At 53.1% G+C, this 16,962-nt stretch overlaps 2 protein-coding genes across 6 annotated transcripts; one reads left to right on the top strand and one right to left on the bottom strand.

The window, feature by feature from the left end:
- Nucleotides 1–266: 266 nt before the first annotated feature.
- On the bottom strand, nt 267–3,259 carry SIGMAR1 (sigma non-opioid intracellular receptor 1). The gene is made up of 4 exons (XM_004600206.3): nt 3,001–3,259; nt 2,652–2,852; nt 2,421–2,513; nt 267–1,345 (listed from the first exon to the last, which is right to left on the bottom strand). The coding sequence occupies exons 1-4, from the start codon at nt 3,137–3,139 to the stop codon at nt 1,119–1,121; spliced, it is 660 nt and encodes a 219-aa protein (XP_004600263.1). The 5' UTR covers nt 3,140–3,259; the 3' UTR covers nt 267–1,118.
- A 140-nt stretch (nt 3,260–3,399) lies between these two features.
- Nucleotides 3,400–15,902, top strand: GALT (galactose-1-phosphate uridylyltransferase). 5 transcript variants are annotated; one of them, XM_055139801.1, is made up of 11 exons: nt 3,400–3,561; nt 12,110–12,279; nt 13,050–13,125; nt 13,216–13,264; nt 13,382–13,511; nt 13,661–13,717; nt 13,875–13,997; nt 14,612–14,744; nt 14,844–14,927; nt 15,205–15,359; nt 15,622–15,902. In XM_055139801.1, exons 2-11 carry the CDS (start codon nt 12,172–12,174, stop codon nt 15,700–15,702), a joined length of 996 nt encoding a protein of 331 aa, XP_054995776.1. In that variant the 5' UTR covers nt 3,400–3,561; nt 12,110–12,171; the 3' UTR covers nt 15,703–15,902. The 5 variants fall into 5 exon arrangements, 4 of the variants coding, with proteins under 4 accessions (XP_054995776.1, XP_054995771.1, XP_054995789.1 ...); XM_055139796.1 differs by lacking the exon at nt 3,400–3,561 and adding an exon at nt 11,626–11,671; XM_055139814.1 differs by lacking the exon at nt 3,400–3,561 and adding an exon at nt 11,651–11,836 and having other exon boundaries at nt 15,622–15,901.
- Nucleotides 15,903–16,962: the final 1,060 nt, after the last annotated feature.

Here is a 16,962-nt window from a genome sequence, read left to right as displayed (position 1 = left end):
CCAGGCAGTACACAGGGGACTGTATGGGATGCCAGGGATCGAAGCCGGATCGACTGCATGCAAGGCAAATGCCTGACCCACTGTACAATTGCTCCAGCCCCAAACAAGTTGATTTCTAGGCTTGACTCTAGAACCCAATTCTGGGGACTCGATGAGGGCCCTACTGCAAGGCCAGGCAGGTCTTAAAGATTTGAACACGGTACGAGAGGGCTGCCTGAGGCCCTGCAGGAGGCAGCAAGTTCTTGTGCTGTTCAGACACAGAGAAATGGAATTGTTCAACAAGTCTTTATTAATAGAGACGGACAGGGGGAGACAGATGCAACAGGGGGTCACGGCAGGAAGCTGTGATGGAATGTGTGCACAGAAAGGGCTTGTCTCTAGGACTCGGCCCACCTCCCCAGGTTCTCTCCCTAGAAGTTGGGCCCTGGGCTGAGATCAGTGTCCCCCTCACACTGCCATCTCCCCCGGAGGGACAGGGTTCTTCCAGCTTTCAGGACATTCGGCCCCTGACCTCGGTACTCTCCAGACAACATGATTTGAGAGGATGGAGGCCGGGCTTCAAAGGGCGCTTGCATAGCAAGGGACCGGAAAGGGGATAAGGCATTTGGTGAGGACAGGGAGACGAGGGGGAAAGGCATCATAGCTGCAGGTGAAGGGGGCCTCCAAGGGCAGCTCCTCTTCCCCCTCACTCACCCTTTGAGGCCAGGTCGAGTGGTCAGACCGAGGCAGAGGGGAACACCAACCTCCATCCCTCCCTCCAGAGCCCTGCTGGGGACAGGGAAGCTCTAGGAAGGCCTGAGGTCATGAGTCGAGCTTGTGGCATGTGTGTCTGAACATGATTGGTCCCCCTGGATTATGTGGGGCTCCCTCTCTGGATGGATGTGAATGGATGAGGCCGGGGAACACACGGGTTTCGGTATGTAAGTGCACGCCCCGTGAGTCCCCACACATCTCTGGGTTTGGTTGTAGAAGCATGTAGAGGTCCCTGCTCGTACTGCAGGAACTCAGCAACCGTGTGTTGTGAAACGCCCTGTCTTTTCACAAGGGATCCAGCCGGTGGATGTGTGCGGGCCTGCCCGCTCCTGTCCATCCACAGGTCCTCCTTCAGGCCCGGCAGGTCAGGCGTCCTGGCCGAAGAGGTAGGTGGTGAGCTCAAGCCGGAGGCCCCGGGCATAGGCGCGGAGAGTGTAGAAGAAGGTGAGGAAGTCCTGGGTGCTGAAGATGGTGTCAGCCAGCGCAAAGGCCAGGGTGGACGGGATGATGCCCCGGCCGTACTCCACCATCCAGGTGTTTGGTCCCCACTCCACCGCAGTAGCTTCACCACGCTCGTGCACCACAGTCTCTCCTGGGGACACAGAGCACCCACATGAGATCCCTGGTCCTGCCCTTTCCCCCACTGCTGCTACCTTCCTGACCTGTGGTTTCTCGAGAGATAAGAGAGTGGAGTAGGTGCCAAAGGAGACAAAAACCCTTCCTCTCTGGCCTGGGCTCTCTCTCTGCAGGGTACGAGGCCAAAACGGCCACCCCTAAACTTTCCTTGGTGGCATTCACCTGGCTTGTGTCCTCTCTTGGGGGAAGCCAAGAAGGACCATCTCACCTGGCCATTGGATGGTGGTGTGGAAGTCTGCACTCCTGTTACGTCTTCCTCACTCACGTCAAGCAAAAATTATGGGGGCCAGAGCGATAGTGCAGTGGACAGGACATTTGCCTGGACACTGCCCAGGTTGATGTGGCCAACCTGGATTTGATCCTCAGCATTTCATACAGTCCCCAGAGCCTGCCAGGGATGATTCCTAAGTACAGAGTCAGGATTAAGCCCTGAGCACTGCTGGGTGTGCCTTCCCTACCCCTACCTCCCCAAAATTTACAGAGGTGCTCACTGTATTTTAGAGGCTTTTTGAGAAATGCAGCTATTTGATTACAATGCAGCTCAAGCTTGGGGCACTAACCTGAAGTTAAAGCTCTACTTTCTTTTTTTTTTTTGACCACACCTGGCAATGCTCAGGGGACTATAAAGGATGCTGGGGATTGAACCTTGCTGCATGCATGCAAGGCAAGCACCTTACCCACTGTACAATCTCTCTGGCCCTGAAGCTCTATTTTTCCATGCAAATTGCAGCTCTCTGCCCTGTGTTTGGGGACATGAGGTCACTTCTGATTACCCACCTGTCTTCCCCATCAATTGTTGGAATACCGTGAAGAAAGCAGTCTCCGTGGGGGGTAATGACAAACATAGCTAAGATGTGCCCTTTTGACAGATCAAAGCAACCAGGGTCCTCAGCCGGCCTCAACCAACCACCTGTGGCTTATCTGACACTAAAGGAACCAGGCATCACCCATCCCTTTTGCAGGCCATGCACTGCCCCTCCCCCAGGAGGAGGGAAACCCCCCTTTCTCCCAGACAGAGCACCCCTACGCACCTGGATAGAAGACTTCACTTTTGGTAGTGCCCTCTCTCCACTGGTGGAAGGTGCCAGAGATGATGGTGTCCGAGATCTCAGCCCAATAGCGGCCTGCGGGGCAATCAGAGAGACACCGAGTATCAGGACGTCCGCGCCATCAACACGGCCCAGCCCAATAGGAGGAACGGAGGGCCTCCGGAGCCCTGGTTCAGCCCTCGCCTCCCAGTCCGGCCCGCCGCCAGCACTGACCCGAGTGGCCGCCAGAGCCCAGGGCGGTGCCGAAGAGCAGCACGTACTCGGTCAGCGACGCGTGCAGAAGGCACATGGCACCCATCCAGCCACCCGCGTTCACGAACACCCACTGCAGCTCCTCGTCCGGCAGCACATGGCCTGGGTGCAGCCGCCGCAGCTCCACGATCAGGCGCGAGAAGGCCAGCTCGTGGTCCAGCCCTGGCGGGGGCAAAGCAACCCTAGAGTGGGGGGGGGGGTCTGCGGGGGTGCGGCGCCTGCACGGCCCGGAGCCCCGGCTGGGCCCCCAAGCCTCCCGGGCCGCCCAGGCCTTCCTGCTCCACCCGCCCACCCGGCAGCCCCGGCTCACCCGCGTACTGCCGCGCCAGCTGAGCGATCTCTTCGGGCTGGAAGACGAAGCTCGGCGGCCAGAGCATTTGCGCCAGCACAGCCGTGGCGGCCAGAAACAGCGCGGCCCACGCCCACCGCCGGCTCACGGCCCACTGCATCCCGGCGGACGGCCTGGGCGCCAGGAGCGCAGCGAGCCGGGGCCGCGGGGTCTGACGCCCGCCGCCTCCGACCTGCGGCGCGTCCACAGCCCGTTCCCCCGCCACCGCCGTGGTACGGCTCGCGCGGGCCAATCGGAACGGGCCCCGGCGCCAGGCCCCGCCTCCCGGGCAGAACCATTTTCTCGCGGGAAGTGGGACGGCGCGTGCGCAGGAGACGCGGGGGGGGGCGGGGCAAGTCCTCGGGCTGCCAGATTCTGGACCACCTTGGGGAAGAGGGATGGGTGGCGGTGAGGACGCCCCTCTCTCTCCCGCAGGATGCACTGGCTCGCTTGGGCTCTTGGACTGGTGTGCCGCCAGCAAGCCCGGAAACATAGCTTTACGGGACTCGTGATCGTTAAGGTCCGCTTTTGCTAGCACATCAGGTGGGAGGAAGCTCTTCATCCTAGGAGGGGGATGAGGGTGGGGGCTTAGGAAGGCTTTCGAGGCGGTGACACCTCAACTGACTCTTTAAAAGAAATGAAAAATAAGTTTTAAAAAATCGAGCCGGGCCGGAGTTCAGTGGTGGTGGGGTGTGCTTCCCATCTGTGAGGCCCTGGGTGGAATTCATCACCCACCCTCCTAAACCCTTTAAACTAAATGAAAAACGGGGAAAACTTTGCTACTAAAGAGACCAACTCCAAGGGCAAAATGGTGGGGACCTCAGAGGCCTACAGTCTATTCTTTGATCGCAAACTCAAAAATGTCAGAGAAAGCCTTGAAAATCAACTAGGGGCATTCTTTTTTTTTTTTTTTTTGAGGGGGTCACACCTGACAATGCTTAGGGGCTACTCCTGGCTCTGCACTCATGGGTAACCATATGGGGTACTGGGGATCGAACCCGGGTGGGCCACATGCAAGGCAAATGCCCTACCCGTTGTACTATCGCTCCAGCCCAATTAGAGTCATTCTTGGGGGGGGGGTGATAGGATTAGATTTGATCACAGAAAAAATGGGGGTGCTATAGAGTGGAGGAGATCAAGATGAGTTAAGATGAATTAGGTAGACTAAGATCCAGGAGAGGAGAGATTTATGTAAGTGAAGATGAAACAAATGATCTTGAGAAGTATTCTGTTTTTTGGGGGGGTTTTTTGGCTTTTTTTTAGGTCACACCCAGCGATGCTCAGGGGTTACTCCTGGCTTTGCACTCAGGAATTACTCCTGGCGGTGCTTGGGGGACCATATGGGATGCCGGGGATCGAACCTGGGTCGGCCGCATGCAAGGCAAACGCCCTACCCACTGTGCTATCGCTCCAGCCCCTTGAGAAGTATTCTGAAGATAAAGTTGGCAGACTTGATTTCTTCTTTTTGGAGTACTCATCCCCCTCTCCTTTCTGCCTTTCATGCGACTCTTCCCCCACACCCATTTCCTTGGTTAACACCATTTTTTATGTCTAATGGGCAATCAAGTGCTAGGTCTGGTGTTCAGATCTTGTGTAGAGTGCTGGGAGTTGTTAGTCAGACAATAGCTGTTTTGCTAGCACCTATATGTGTCAAATTATGAGACCACTAGGAATAATGCCATTAACACTGCATCATCCCATCTGTGCTTAGGCTTCTCACTGGAAACCTAAGGACAAAGTGGTAATTAAAACCCAAAGAGTGGATAAAGTGTCCATGCATAAGGGATAAATGAGTAAGATAAGGCTAAGAAAAGAGAACACCAACAGTTAAGGGGGAGGTAGGGGAATAAAAGACCAAAGAGGGAGATAAGTAAAAGAGAGAAAAGAGGCAGCATATAGCAGTGATTAAGAAGCCGGAACTTGATGCTGGAGGTACAGTGGGTAGGACTTTCACCTTGCATGCAGCTGACCCAATTTCCATCTCATATGGTCCCCCTGCGCCCCACCAGAAGTGAATCTGCAGTGCAGAGCCAGTAGTAAGTTCTGAGAATCACCAGGTCATCCTCAAAAAACTAAACAGAAAGAAGGACGACAAGGAGGAAGAGGAGGAAGGAAGGAAAGAAGGAAGGAAGGAAAGTAGGGAGGAATGAAGGAAGAAAGAAAGGAAGGACATAAAAGATACTGTAACTAGGGGCTGAAGAGACAATATAGCAGGTAAGGCACTTGCTTTACACACAACTGACCCAGATTTGCTTCCTAACACCCCATATGGTCTTCCAGGAGAGAGAGAGAGAGAGAGAGAGAGAGAGAGAGAGAGAGAGAGAGAGAGAGAGAGAGAGAGAGAGAGAGAGAGAGAGAGAGAGAGAGAGAGAGAGAGAGAGAGAGAGAGAGAGAGAGAGAGAGAGAGAGAGAGAGAGAGAGAGAGAGAGAGAGAGAGAGAGAGAGAAAGAAAGAAAGAAAAGAAACTGGTGTTTGATTAGTGGGTTAAATGCCTGCCTCTTGTCCACTATTAATTGTGTGATCCTGGGCATGTTACTGAAACTTCCTATGACTCAGTTTCTCACTCACAAAATGGGATAGCTAAAAGTAGCCATCTCATAGCACATACCTTCATTGTGAACATTAGATGAGTTAATATATTTGTAAAGCAATTAGTGACAGGCACATGGTGTTATATGTGTTCGCTGTATAAATACAACATAAAGGAGAAGGGTCTGAAAGAGGATAACCAACACATGAGATGATGGAATGAAGGGTCAGTGCAGTCAAATGTAATTGACAGGTCCGATAAAATGATGGGAATTTGTAATTAGGTTTCTCAGTAGGGTCAGAGAGCAGGAGATAATGGTAGACATTAACAAACCCATTTGTTTTTTGCTCTTGAGCAGCCAGATTACATTCCACGGTTACCTCTATATTTAGGGGAAGCCACATAATTGTGTTCTGGCCAATGAAGTACAGACTTAAATGATGTATGTCACCAAATAGCAGGGGGACTGGTCCCCAAGTCTGTCCTCTGGTCCCTTGGTCCAAGCAAAGCCCTCTGGTGCTGTGTAGATATGTAGCTCCTCATTCTGATCTCTCAGAAAATTTCCCCAGGACACACTGATTTGTTTTATTGTGTTGTTTTGAATAAGAACTCATTAAGAGTATCTTGAAAAAAGACTTATTAAAGGGATTGCAGGGGACTGGGGATCACAGCCATCTTCTCCAGATGTGGTAGCAGACATCATTCCCCTGGGATATTGGAGAAAAAGGGCTGGGTAAGCCCTATCTCAACCATTCTTCTCTTCCCCAGCACACCCCCTTCCTCCCCCCCAGACCTTGGGTAGATAGGGAGAGGGAAGGGTGATGTTCCTAAGATATGGTCCTGGGACTGGGAGATAGTGCAATTGGTCAGGCGCATGCCTAGCATACACAAAGTTCTAAGTCCAATCCCCAGCACTGTATGGCCCCCTAAGCGCTACTGGGAGTGGCCTCCATATGAACAAAATGAAACAAACTTCTATTTATTTAAAAAGAGCAATTCCTGAAAGAGTGAGGAAACTGTTGTTTTGTTCCAGAAAATGGTACTGAAACACGAATGTTATTGAGAAAATGGGACTGTCTGCACAATCCGTCACTCAAACATTAGAGAGGGTAAATGGAGGCAGGACTGATGTACATACTTCACATGTTAGAGGCTTAGATTTTGTTCCTGAACACTGCTGAGAGTAGCGCACCACAGGAAATGCTCGAGTAATAAAGGGGAAACAGTAAGTAGGGTACAAAAGCAGGTCTTCTGCCCTCCCCCAACTCCAGCAATAAGATAGGTGAAACTGAGTTTACTCTGCTCTCTGCTCCCTGTTCCCCCTTGTTAGAGGCCTCTTCTGATTCCAGTCTGAGGAACTTAGGGCAGAGATCAGGTAAATGACCAATGACCCAGTTTTTGTATCTGAGCTGTAAAACAGCATGGCCTCACCAGCTTGGGGGTTAGGGCCTCTCTGCTTCTGCCTGACTCTAGGTCTGCTCTCACACTCCTGTCCCCATCTCAGCCCCAATGAACCACATGCCCTGTCCCTAGGTTTCTGGATTGAGTCTCACTGAAGTCTCAGAGGCATTTCAGAGTAGTGGAAAGAGCCTGGGAAAGGAGAGCTCAGGTCTCAGCGTGGCCATTCATCCTTCGGGTGACCTTGTGATGCTTACATCCCACTGTGATGGGGTGAGGAACTTTAGATAATAGATGGCTCTTTAGATAATAGGTGGCTCAGCCGTGCCTGAGGCCCTGAGTTTGAGTCTTAGTACTACCCAAAAAAAGAAAAAAGGGGGGAGCTGGAGCAATAGCATAGCAGGTAGGGCATTTGCCTTGCCCGAGGCTGACCCGTGTTCGATTTCCAGCATCCCATATGGTCCCCTGAGCACTGCCAGGAGTAATTCCTGAGTGCAGAGCCAGGAGTGACCCCTGAGCATCGCTGGGTGCGACCCAAAAAGCAAAAAAAGAAAAAAGAGGAGGCATGGAGCTACAACTATGGAATGATCCCCTCAATATGTGTGCAAACAGTATAACTAAAGGAGAGTGATCCCAGAGGAGAACCCCACAAGCACCAGGGCTAAGTGAGCACTGCAACTGAGATTGTGTGCAATCCCCTGTCATTGGGGTAAGATCAACTAAGGGACAGCAAATGAGTTTTATTGTTTTTGGGTTTTTTTGTTTGTTTGTTTGTTTTGCTTTGTGGATCACACCTGATAATGCTCAAGGGTTACTCCTGGCTCTGCACTCAGGAATTACCCCTGGCCGTGCTCAGGGGACCATATGGGATGCTGGGATTTGAACCCGGGTCGGCCGCGTGCAAGGCAAACGCCCTACCCGCTGTGCTATCTCTCCAGCCCCACCAGTAAATAAGTTTTAAAGGCCGGGGCTGGTGGGGCTTGTGTGATAGCACAGCGGGTAGGGCATTTGCCTTGCACATGGCTGACCTGATTTGATTCCCAGCATCCTATATGGTCCCCTGAGCACTGCCAGGAGTGATTCCTGAATGCAAAACCAGGAGTAACCCCTGTGCGTCTCTGGGTGTGACCCAAAAAGCCAAAAAAAAAAAAAAAAAGGCCAGAGGCTGGTACACATGCACACATGATCTCTGGGACCCCTCGGATTACACCTGAATCACTCTCACATGTGGCCTGTCGCCCCTGTAGGATAACATTGGTTTGTCTTTTCTGTCTTGCTGCAGAGAGCTTTGGTTTATTAGGTTACTCCCATAACAGTGCTCCCATTCCTCTGTGTTTATTTGTAATTTTTTTTTTTTTTTTTTTGCTTTTTGGGTCACACCTGGTGATGCACAGGGGTCACTCCTGGCTCTGCGCTCAGGAATTACTCCTGGTGGTGCTCAGGGGACCATATGGGATGCTGGGAATTGAACCCAGGTCGGCCGTATGCAAAGCAAACGTCCTACCTGCTGTGCTATCGCTCCAGCCCCTATTTGTAACTTCTCTCTCTCTCTCTTTCTCTCTCTCTCTCTTGTTTTAAAAGAAGGGACATTTATTTTTATTTATTTTTATTTTTTTATTTTTTTTGCTTTTTGGGTCACACCCAGCGATGCTCAGGGGTTACTCCTGGCTTTGCACTCAGGAATTACTCCTGGCAGTGCTTGGGGGACCATATGGGATGCCGGGGATCGAACCCGGGTTGGCCGCGTGCAAGGCAAACGCCCTACCCGCTGTGCTATTGCTCCGGCCCCCATTTATTTTTATTTTATCTATTTATTTATTTTTTGCTTTTTGGGTCACACCTGGTGATGCACAGGGATTACTCCTGGCTCTGCACTCAGGAATTACCCTTGGCAGTGCTCAGGGGACCATATGGGATGCTGGGAATTGAACAACCTGGGTCGGCCTCATGCAAAGCTAATGCCCTACCTGCTGTGCTATTGCTCCAGCCCCTGTAACTTCTTCCTTTGTACTCTCTTAACTTGTAAATATTGTTTTCTCTTCTCCTTAAGTCCTTCGCATAGTTAATTCAGAGCAATGTCCTTTTTGTATGAACATAGGAAGACAATTAATGATATGCTTTTGTAACATGGGAGATTATTGGCTCTAGATAATATTACCTCTGTGACATCTGATCTCTCGACCTAAGCCTCAGTGCTTTTACTTCCTAGCACACCAAAAGCTTGGTCCCGACGAGGGACCGGATGGATCCAGAGCAAGCGGTGAGCTATGTGCTACCCTGGCATTGAAATGGGCCTGGCCTGCTGGAGCAATAGCACAGCAGGTAGGGCGTTTGCCTTGCACGCGGCCGACCCGGGTTCGATTCCCAGCATCCCATATGGTCCCCTGAGCACGGCCAGGAGTAATTCCTGAGTGCATGAGCCAGGAGTGACCCCTGTGCATTGCTGGGTGTGACCCAAAAAGAAAAGAAAAAAAAAAAAGAAATGGGCCTGGCCAAAGTGCCATAATGCTTAACTATAAGTCAAGAGCATGGTCATGGACAAATTCTGTCATGATCCAAAAAGTAATAACTAGATTCGGACCCTGTTAGGGTTGGGAAAGATTAATCTGGCCTGAGCACTCTAGTCTGAGTCTGTGGCAAGATGTTCCCAGGAGAGTTGCCCTACAAGCCTCCTGTATCTTACTGTGTCCATACAAAAATAACTAATATTGGGGCTGGAGAGATAGCACAGCGGGTGGGGCGTTTGCCTTGCACGCGGCCGACCCGGGTTCGATTCCCAGCATCCCATATGGTCCCCTGAGCACCGCCAGGAGTAATTCCTGAGTGCACAGCCAGGAGTAACCCCTGTGCATTGCCGGGTGTGACCCAAAAAGCAAAAAAAAATAACTAATATTAAGAAGTAGAATTAAGATGTTAATTAAGTTATTGGACTAAGGAGAAGAGGAACACCCCTAGGTGGTGTTTCCACCCTTGAGCCTGATGAGCAGTCAGGAAGGGCTTTCTTATGTTGATTTTGCTACTGGATTGGTGTATACCATCTGCCCAGAGTGCTGGGGGTGGAGAGGAGAGAGTTGGGGGAGATGAGAGAGAGAGAGCAGGGCAGCAAGATGGAGCGTGTAGAGATGATCGGGAGAGACAGGAGGAGACGGGAAGGAGGAGCAGTGTGAGACTAGAATGGGGAGCTTCGTGAGACTGGAACAGGTGTGTGGGGAGAATGGAATGTATGACAACTAATCAATCAACCGGCTTGGCCCTCCTTTCCTCCTCCATCTGCCCCATGGCCTGGGCTGCTCTGGGTGGGGGAGCGGCCCGAGACCACTACCAAATGCGGGTGGTGAGAGGGAGAGCAGCCAGGGGCTTCCCCTAGCCGCCTGGAGATTATACAGGCCCCCAGCACCACTGGGCCCATATTGCCGTGCCAAGCATGGAGCCATCATGTACAGCTGGGGTGGGCATCTTGTAGAGCAGAACCTGAGTCGGCTGAGCATTGCCTGGGTCGTCCCCATCTCCTGCCTTGAAAACAATGTATGTTGGGATGAATTTGAATCCTATACCAGTGTTAGCCGAATGATTTGATCCCAGGAAAAGTTGGAGAAGGAAAGAGGATGTGTGAAGGAGCTGCCCCTACTCCATTCAGATGGTGGCTGGAGCACCTGACTGTCAAATCCACGTTTTCTGGGGTTTGTTTGTTTCTGGGCTTCTCCAGCAGAGCTAGGGGCAACCAGAGCTATACCTACTGGTATGCTAGGGAGGTCAGTGGGCTGGGGATTGGACCTGGGACCCTTTGCACACCAGGCATGAGCTCCAATCCTTTGAGCTGTCTCTTCTGTCCCACATTTTCAGATCTCTTCTAACTTCTTTCTTAACTTTGTCTTCTTTTAAAAAAAAAAACAAAAAAAATTTTTTTTTTGGGGGGACACACCTGGTGGTACTCAAGGCTTATTGGTGGTTCTCCTTTTTTGGGAGAGCTTGGGGGTATATGGAGTGCTGGGGATTGAACACAGGTCTGCAGCATGCAAGGAAAACCCCTGCCCATTGTACTATCACTGCGGCCCCTGATCTTGTCTTCTTATGCTTAGGGTGTGCATGCATATGTGCATATGTAAGTGTGCGTACGTGCATGCCTGCACGTGTATTCCCAAACTTGTTGAGAATGAGGTGAAGTACCAGCTCCTCCAGGGTTCAGTATTCTTACGGTGGAGTACTGGCGCCTCCGTGAAACAGAGTAGGTCAAGCCCTGCTCCCCTTCCCTTCAATCCCCACCCTCCCTAGATTGCTTCTTCTCCACTGCACCCGTAAGGGACGTGATCGTGGACCCAGGGACCAGGATACCTTTACTTAACCCTACAGTGTAAGCCCTGAGAGAGCAAAGGCCATATTTGCCTTGTGCACATAGGGGCGTCCCTTTCGCCCACTGGGAAGAGTTCAGAAGACTGGGGAGTAGGAGGTAATAAATATTTGCTGAATGAGTGACCAAATGAATAACTGAACACGGGAATTTTGTAAGCACGGTGGGGCCGAGAGGCCTGCAGTAAGCATTGCTGGGGGAGGTTCTTCCAGAGTAGTGCCTTTGGCCCCGGGGTAAAGATCCATAGGGACCGGGCACGTCTTCCCGCTACAGCACGATCTTGTCCGGAGCCCCGCCCCCCGGCGGCCGGCCCAGACAGTCACGTGCTGGAGACTGGCCAATCAAATTGGGGCGGAGCGGGGCACGGCGCGGTCTGGGTAAGGGGCACTGGCTGGGCGGCTGGGACATTCCAGACGATCCCACTGTCGTCGCTGCACCTTCTCGGCTGCTCCCTGGGTGGTGGCCTCATGGCGCACGGTGGAGCGGGCCCAGAGCAGCGCCAGCAGGCGTCCGAGGCGGCCACCACGGTCACGAGCTTCCGAGTGAGCGGTAACCGCAGGGCGGCCGGCGGGACCCGCTGGTGTCCCCGCGGCTGGGCGCGCCCCATTCACTAATTAGGAAGTTCTGATTCCTCACCCCAGCAGTGCGGGGCACCCTCCCCCGGCCTGGCCCACGTGGCGGCGGAGCTGCAGGCTGGGAACGTTGGCCGGGAACGTCCAAACCCGAGCAGGGGGGAAGGGGCCCCGAGCTTGGGCTTGCTGCTGGGCCAAGCGGCCAGAGAGCTCTGCTGACTAATCTCGACGCTCTATTCCTAGAACATCAGCATATCCGCTACAACCCGCTGCAGGATGAGTGGGTGCTGGTGTCGGCTCACCGCATGAAGCGGCCCTGGCAGGGCCAGGTAGAACCCCCGCTGCTGACGACCGTGCCCCGGCATGACCCCCACAACCCTCTGTGTCCCGGGGCCACCCGGGCCAATGGAGAGGTAAGCCCTTCGCATCTGCACCTGCAGACCCTGCTCAGTGCGCCCCCCACCCCCTTCCATACACATAGGGACAGTGCACCTACTTTTAGGTCCTACACAACCACATTTTTTTTTCCCTCCCCCAGTTTTTGGGCCACACCCTACAGGGCTCAGGGACTGCTTAGTGCTGGGGGAGGAAAGTCACTCCTGATGGTTGCCAGTACCAGGGGATCCAACTGGGTCTCCCATATGCCAAATGGGCTCTCCAGTTCCTTGAACTCTACCTCCCACCAAGCCTTTTGTTTTGGGGCCACACCCAGTGGTGCTCAGGGTTTATTCCTGGCTCTGTGCTCAGTGGTCATTCCTGGCAGGACTCACAGGACCATATGGGGTACCAGGGATTAAACCCTGATCAGCCGTGTTCAAGGCAAGCGCCTTATATGTGCTATCTCTCTGGTTTATCCCTCTAAGTCTTTTTGAACCCAGTATTCAAAAGAACTACTGCAGGCTGGAGTGATAGCACAGCAAGTAGGGCATTTGCTTGCACGCGGCCGACCCGGGTTCGATTCCCAGCATCCCATATGGTCCCCTGAGCACCGCCAGGAGTAATTCCTGAGTGCAGAGGCAGGAGTAACCCTGTACATTGCCAGGTGTGACCCATAAAGCAAAAAAAAAAAAGAACAAAGAACTACTGCTCCCTGCTCCCCCCTACCTTAGAGCCTGTTCAGCCCTCGAGCCCACCAAAGGGGCCTGTGAGGCAGTGGATGCTTCTAGCCCATCTTTGTCAGTAGGTGAATCCCCACTACGATGGCACCTTCCTGTTTGACAACGACTTCCCGGCTCTGCAGCCTGATGCCCCTAGTCCAGGTAACTGGGCGCTCACCGCTCTTGGGAGGGAGAGAGGCTGGACCTCTTTGGGGCTATCTGTGGGCAGAGAGTGATACCCCTTTGTCTCAGGACCCAGTGACCACCCACTTTTCCAAGCAGAGGCCGCTCGAGGAGTTTGGTAACTATGGATTTTCCCTTCTTGCCCCCTTTCACCCCAGGGCCTGGACTGAGACTGGGGTTGGGCTCCTGCCCTTAGCCCTCTACCTCTGACGTCCCTCCCTCCTTCGCCACCCAGTAAGGTCATGTGCTTCCACCCCTGGTCGGATGTGACACTGCCACTCATGTCAGTCCCCGAGATCCGGGCTGTCGTCGACGCGTGGGCCTCAGTCACAGAGGAGCTGGGTGCCCAGTATCCCTGGGTGCAGGTCGGTGAGGTTCACTTCCCTGGAAGGGCAGGGTGGACATGGGTGCAGCTGGGGTTGGGGAAGGCTTTTCTTGCTTCCCCGGGCTGTGGTCAGTGGGGCTCGATGGGGTGTCTCTTTGGCTGCTAAAGCTCCCTGCCTCTACCTGACAGATCTTTGAGAACAAAGGAGCCATGATGGGCTGCTCCAATCCTCATCCCCACTGCCAGGTAAGCGTGTCCGGCGTTCCACTGGCTTTCTGGGTTGAATCCAAGCCAGCAGGACACAGAGGGGAGCTGAAAAAGGGAAGGGACAACATAAATAGGTTAGCAGCATGGAGGCTTTGGGGTGAATGAACTGCCTGTTCTCAACCTCATCCCTTAACAGGTGTGGGCAAGCAGTTTCCTGCCGGATATTGTCCAGCGTGAGGAACGGTCTCAGCAGGCCTATCGGTGTCAGCATGGAGAACCCCTGCTTATGGAGTATGGCCGCCAGGAGCTGCTTAGGAAGGTGGGCGAGGGGCCAGAGAGAGAGGACAGTGGGGAAGGCACTTGTGTTGCACACAGCCAACCTGGGTTTGATTCTCGCATCCCATGTCTTCCCCCAAGCAGCTTCAAAAGTGATCTCTGAACACAGAGGAGCCAGGAGTAAACCCTGAGTACCACTTGGTGTAGCCCAATGCTCCCCACCAAAAAAAAAAAAAAGTTGGAGAAAGCCAGGTGCTGTGTCTCCAAAGAGCCCCTAATCTCATCCCAAAAGACAATAAGAAGGAAAGTATCAGAGAAACGCAGTAGGTCTGAGACCATAGCACTAATATGAAGGGGTCCGAGAGATAGTAGAGGGGGTAAGGCACTTATCCTGCATGAGGCAAATCCAGATTTGAATCCCTAGGACCACTTAATGGCCCTTTGAATACCTCCAGGAGTGATCCCTGAGCACAGAACCTGATCCCATGGGGTGTGGCCCCAAGCCCTCAAAATAATAGTAATCTGAAGGAAATACGATGGTGGCTTAGCCTAGGGTGGGAGGGGTAGAAGGCAGTGAGAAGCCATCCGATTCTGGGAATTTTTTTTTTTTTTTTTTTGCTGACTGCACCCTTGCCTCTTCATTCGGTTTGTCTCCAGGAACGTCTGGTCCTGACCAGCGAGCACTGGTTAGTCCTGGTCCCCTTTTGGGCCGTGTGGCCCTTCCAGACACTGCTGCTGCCCCGCCGTCACGTGCGGCGGCTGCCTGAGCTGACCCCCGCTGAGCGTGACGGTGAGTGTCCTGGTGGGGACCTGGTAATGGGGCTCTGCCTGGAGGCGGCTCTGGGAGCACCAGCATCTGAGTCCTTATCTGTTTCGGCTCTGATTCCAGACCTAGCCTCTGTCATGAAGAAGCTCCTGACCAAGTATGACAACCTGTTCGAGACAACCTTTCCCTACTCCATGGGCTGGCACGGTGAGAGTTTCCAAGCACCCCTTTGAACCCCGACACCGTTTCTACAACTCCTAGCAGGCCTGGAAACACTTGCTGGGACAAGTGTCCAGAGTCAGGACGCTGGGAATGAGCGTGGAGCAGCCTGCTGGGTGGAAGGAACCATGTCCCCTGGGTATGCTTTCAGATGCTCCGTGACCTCTCACAGGGAATGCTGGGAGATGTAGTTTTCAGCCCCGTAGGCTGGTATGGAAACGGAGGATGGGACCTTCCCTAGCCTTCTCTGCCTTCTTCCTTTCAGGTGCTCCCACCGGATCAGAGGCCGGGGCCAACTGGGACCACTGGCAGTTGCATGCTCATTACTACCCTCCACTCCTGCGTTCTGCCACCATCCGGAAATTCATGGTTGGCTATGAAATGCTTGCCCAGGCTCAGAGGGACCTCACACCGGAGCAGGTTAGGACCCGGATCATCCCGGGTCTGTGCTCTCCCTTTTTTCTCCCCTTGCCTCAGAGGATCCCTGTAGGTGTGACCCGAGAGCCCCTGGAACCTGGGCTCAGGGACTCAGGAGCTGCTCCATTCCCTCATCCTCTGTTGATGCCACCCCCCCTTAGCGCCAGCTTCTGAGCCCCGCCAGCTCTTGCCCAGCGGACGTTCAGCTCCACGCCTCTATTTGGCAGTGCGCTTCCTGTTCGTGATTGCCCTGTTTCCTTTCCAGGCTGCGGAGAGACTAAGGGCCCTTCCGGAGACTCATTACAGCCTGCGGCAGGAGGTCAGGGAGGCAGCGGCTGATGCTTGACCATGCTGACCACAGTGCCTTCTGCTTGAGGGAACAGGGCCTCGGGCTTGGACAGATGTGGGATCAATAAAACTGCTTTTCAAGCTTTAACCATGTGTTCTAATGCCAGAGGAGTAGGAGCCCTGACTCTCAGGGGCCTGTGAAGGAATCTATTGGCTGTAACTTCTTCAGTCTGCCTACATGATATGCAAAAATATAAAGATACAAACATTCCACTTCAAACTGCTGAGCAATATTGAGACTCAATATAGATTCGCAGGCTCTTAGAGCAACGAAGACACCCCACTATAAGAAATGACTTTAAAATTAGTGGCCGGAGCAATAGTTCAGTGGGTAAGGCATTTGCCTTCCACATCGCTGACCCAGGTTCGATCCCCGGCATCCTATATGGTCCCCCCCAGCACTGCCATGTAATTCCTGTAATTCCTGAGTGCAGAGCCAGGAGTAACCCCTGAGCATTGCCGGTTATGATGCAAAAAGCTTTTAAAAAAGAAAAAAAAAAGACTTTAAAATCCTGTGTTCATGACGGACAGACTTTGGTAAGGCCAGAGTTCCTTACCGCGCCTCCCAGGTTATCATCTCACCAAGCCAGGGCCTGAGGGTTTGGTGGGGATCGGGTGAGCACCCAGTGGTCAGTGGCCAGGCCCCGGGCCATAGGCCAGAGCCCTGGCTTGGTGAGTGACTGCAGCCTGGCTCCATTCCAGCCCACAAGGCTAGGGTGGGAACGTGTAGTGGCTTTGTCTCTCATTTGCTTGAAACTTCCCACACAGTGGGGATGGACACTTCTATCGTCCCTGGGCCTTGAGCTGTCAGACTCAGTATCCCCAGTACTGAGAAGGAGGGAGTGGTTGTTGGAGTGACCCCATGTCCGCTACCTCTCCTCTGGATCTCTCTCCTGGCAAGACATTGCCTGCAGGAACAACGAGCCATGCAAGCCAGAACACCTGACTCTACCTGGGGTCTTCTAGACTTTGCAGTGAGGATGGGGCTTTTGAACAGCGCCACATGTGGCTATGACACTTTTGCCTCATCTCTGCAAGGGGAAATCATGCCAAAGCTGGACAGTGATGATTTGGCCCAATAAGAAACTTGGCTGACTTCATCCCAGGTCAGGGTTCTTTCTTGAGACAGTGGAGGAAAGGTCTGGGGCTGTGGAGTGGTTGTCCTGTTCTGGAAGTGTAAACAGAATATGCATCTCTTGTGAGCTCCCCTTGCCTGGGGAGAGGATGAGAATATTGGAAGGGTGAGTGGTTTCTTAAG

The sequence above is a fragment of the Sorex araneus genome, chromosome 1 (genome assembly GCF_027595985.1).
Source record: "Sorex araneus isolate mSorAra2 chromosome 1, mSorAra2.pri, whole genome shotgun sequence".
NCBI classification, from domain to species: Eukaryota; Metazoa; Chordata; class Mammalia; order Eulipotyphla; family Soricidae; genus Sorex; species Sorex araneus.
This window is presented reverse-complemented; position numbering and strand designations above follow the sequence as displayed.

Bases quoted from the DNA above. Each gene is read 5' to 3' on its own strand.
- GALT (XM_004600208.2), top strand. From the start codon at position 11,762: ATGGCGCACGGTGGAGCGGGCCCAGAGCAGCGCCAGCAGGCGTCCGAG. The intron at 13,126-13,215 runs GTAACTGGGCGC...CCTTTGTCTCAG, and splicing joins GCCTGATGCCCCTAGTCCAG to GACCCAGTGACCACCCACTT. The intron at 13,718-13,874 runs GTAAGCGTGTCC...ATCCCTTAACAG, and splicing joins ATCCTCATCCCCACTGCCAG to GTGTGGGCAAGCAGTTTCCT.
- SIGMAR1 (XM_004600206.3), bottom strand. From the start codon at position 3,139: ATGCAGTGGGCCGTGAGCCGGCGGTGGGCGTGGGCCGCGCTGTTTCTG. The intron at 2,853-3,000 runs GTGAGCCGGGGC...TGCCCCCGCCAG, and splicing joins GCTGGCGCGGCAGTACGCGG to GGCTGGACCACGAGCTGGCC. The intron at 2,514-2,651 runs GTCAGTGCTGGC...ATTGCCCCGCAG, and splicing joins GGGCTCTGGCGGCCACTCGG to GCCGCTATTGGGCTGAGATC.